This window comes from Benincasa hispida, chromosome 9, assembly GCF_009727055.1.
Source record: "Benincasa hispida cultivar B227 chromosome 9, ASM972705v1, whole genome shotgun sequence".
In the NCBI taxonomy this organism is placed as follows: Eukaryota; Viridiplantae; Streptophyta; class Magnoliopsida; order Cucurbitales; family Cucurbitaceae; genus Benincasa; species Benincasa hispida.
The window spans coordinates 72,530,041-72,533,319 of record NC_052357.1 but is presented as its reverse complement, the minus strand read 5'-3'; the positions used below and the strand labels follow the sequence as shown (position 1 = coordinate 72,533,319).

Sequence of the window (3,279 nt, the reverse complement as noted above, 5' to 3'; positions counted from 1 at the left end):
GTTTAGGGATTATTGATTTGAGGCTTCAGTCGTAAAAATTGTCAAATCATTCGTACACTGACGAGCAATCACATCAAACCAGAGAGTTTCAAGTGAGAGCGGGAGTGTTTAATCAGACGAGAGCGAGACTTATCTCGTGAGGCACTTGTGAGGACAATTTACGTAATTTGGTATGACGATGATATCAACAGATGGTCAATTGACATTATTTTTTAAAAATGGGTAATTTGACATTTCGAGCCCAAAAAATGAGTCATTAGTACAAATTTCCGGACTATTGAGCTTCAAACTTCCAAACTCTTGGCAACATGCCCAACCCTTGAAGTCATCATCGAAAATCGAAATCCCCCGATTGTAGTTGTTGAAGATTTGTTGAAGATTTCTGCTCTGATTCAGATTCAAACGCTGGAGAGAAAAATCCTCAATTTGCTTCGAAAATCTCTCATCATTACAAAATCCTCAATAAGCTGCTAGTGCTAGTGCTGCCATTGGAACTCCTTTCCGCGATGATTTTAAACCTAAGCTCTCATTCAGAGCCTCAATTGCGGCCAGTTAATCGGGAATAAAAAGAAAAGGGAATAATACTTCGGCCATCTATGCCATTTCCCCCTTGGAAGTTGTAGGCGGAGACAATTTTCGTCTTCCCATTCTACAATTGGTCTCAAAAAATGGCGCAATCAAACACTCTTCGTCTCAGTAACCCCCGTCTCGTGGATCAAATCTTGGTGGCAATGCTTCAAAACCGACCGTTCGACACCCACATCCATTCTGCAGCCTCTACTTCCACCACCCACCATCAATGGAGTTCGGAATCTGTTTCCGATGTTCTAAGATCGGTGCCTCGTTTCTTTTTTCAATCAGCCCGATCGATTGGCACCCAAAAGGGTTTTCGGCACCGTGCTCCTCTTAAGCAAAGGAAATTGAAAGAGGAGGCTTACAAGTTTCGGAACAATGTGCTTGTTCTCGGCCCTGCTGCTCACAGGGACCCTTTCAAGGTCGAGCTTGGATTGAATAAAGCGTTGGAGTTTTTCTATTGGGTCGAAACCCATTTTGGGTTTCAACATGACGAGATTACTTGCAGAGAGATGGCTTGCATATTGGCTCGAGGGAATAGATTGATGGGTCTTTGGGATTTTTTGAAAGAAATGTCCAGGAGGGGACATGGTGGGCTTGTTACTACTGCGACCATCACGTGTTTGATAAAAGTCCTGGGAGAGCAGGGTTTGGTGAATGAAGCTTTAACTGCATTTTATAGGATGAAGCAGTTTCATTGTAAGCCTGATGTTTATGCTTATAATACGGTTATCAATGCTTTATGTAGGATTGGGAATTTCAAGAAGGCTAGGTTTTTGTTGGAACAGATGGAGTTGCCTGGATTTAGATGCCCACCTGACATTTTCACATATACGATTCTGATCAGTTCTTATTGTAAATATAGCTTGCAAACAGGGTGCAGAAAGGCCATTCGGAGGAGGTTGTGGGAAGCCAATCACTTGTTTAGAATCATGTTGTTTAAGGGATTTGCACCAGATGTTGTGACCTACAATTCTTTGATTGATGGATGTTGCAAAACGTACCGAATCAAGCGGGCATTGGAATTGTTTGAGGATATGAACAAGAGGGGATGCACTCCCAATCGGCTTACCTACAATTCTTTCATCAGATACTACAGTGCTGTGAATGAGATTGACCAAGCAATCAAAATGTTAAGAATGATGCAAAAGATGAACCATGGAAGTGCCACATCAAGTTCTTATACTCCTATTATTCATGCTCTATGTGAAGGAGGAAAGGTAATTGAGGCCCGTGATTTCCTTCTTGAGTTGCTCGAGGGAGGTTCTGTGCCTAGAGAGTATACATATCAGTTGGTATGTAATCGGCTGAACTCAGCGGGTAAACCAAGTTTACTAGACGAAGAAGTGCACAAAAGAATAAGACATGGAATAGAAAATAGGTATAGAGAAGTGAAGAAAGTAAAGCTAATTATGTCCAGGAAAGGATATATTGATGCCTGTAATGAACAAAGACAGTAGCTGGACTTTTCACGGTGGGGTAAAGAGGGATGGATGAAAACAGGGTTTGGCAATTGACTATCTCGTCATCCACTCCCAGCGGCCAATTGTGACAATTGCCATCTGATTTTAACTAATGTAAGTCTCCTCTGCAAAGATAATATATGTTTTCTGGGGGGATTATTTGTTTGATCTTTCTTCGTCAGTATATGCTTTTGTCTGTTCTGTTATCCGAAGAAAAAAGAGTTTTGATAGCTCTAAAAAAGAACTATTATTCCTAGCTTAATTCGGGCTCGTTATCGGATTTTACGTGTTTATTTTTCTATTTTGTAGGCATTGAGCAACTAAGAGATAGAATAAGCAATTTGAAGCTGATCGGGTTAATTTGAATCAATTTGGAGATGATTTGAGCATCCGGGCTTCAAAGGAGTCAACAAGACCAAAATGTCCCTGCTTCAGCATTGTAACGCTCGTGGTTTGGCTTGGCCTGACGCTTGCCCAACGCTATGAGACAGAATGAGTAGCGTTGCAACGCCATCCATCAGTGTTGCAAACGCTAGGAGCTTTGACGGACGAGGAGCCTCGCGCGTGCGCAAGTGAGCATCAAGGCAGTGTTGTCTTCACCCTGACGCTCTTGATCAACTGCCTTAGCGTTGCAATGCTAGTTCTAACGTTGGACGCTGTCTCGTTTTCTATAAATAATCTCCTTCGATTTTAGGTTAATTTGTGCTGAAAATTGTATTGAATCTCAATGGAGGCCGAGGAGAGGTTGAAACTTCTTCCTTTTCCTTTATGTTTTCAATATCATTAGGATAGATTTTCATTTTATTTCGGATTATGAACGTGTATTTGGATGTATCTCGTTGGTTTGTTTATAAATCGATGAGGTAATTCTTTATCTAGTTCTTTGATCGAACAATTTGTGTAATTCAATGAGTTTTCTGTCCAACTTTGTGCTTTAATTTAGAATTGTGTTTTCTTTGAATCTTACTTGATTTGGATTTGCTTTTGTGTGTTAGATTGACGCCCCTATCATAATTACATATCTCCACTAGTTAAATTCAAACTCGCACGTATCCTTGTAATCGTCCATGTTTTGAGTTTACCCTTGTAGCATCGATTAGATGAAAATGCTTAGGTGTATAGACTGGGGCTTTTCCTGATACTTAATCAACGTAGTTAAATCCTAAATCTTAATGCCAATAGTATCTAGGAGCATGTAGGTTAGTTAGGGTATGGTCTTTCTAGTCTTAATTATGAATTAGGA

At 40.6% G+C, this 3,279-nt stretch overlaps 1 protein-coding gene across 1 annotated transcript; it reads left to right on the top strand.

The window, feature by feature from the left end:
• Positions 1 to 254: 254 nt before the first annotated feature.
• LOC120085120 (pentatricopeptide repeat-containing protein At1g77405) lies at positions 255 to 2,961 on the top strand. The gene is made up of 2 exons (XM_039040981.1): positions 255 to 2,150; positions 2,346 to 2,961. The coding sequence occupies exon 1, from the start codon at positions 669 to 671 to the stop codon at positions 2,031 to 2,033; it is 1,365 nt and encodes a 454-aa protein (XP_038896909.1). The 5' UTR covers positions 255 to 668; the 3' UTR covers positions 2,034 to 2,150; positions 2,346 to 2,961.
• The last annotated feature ends 318 nt before the right edge of the window (positions 2,962 to 3,279 follow it).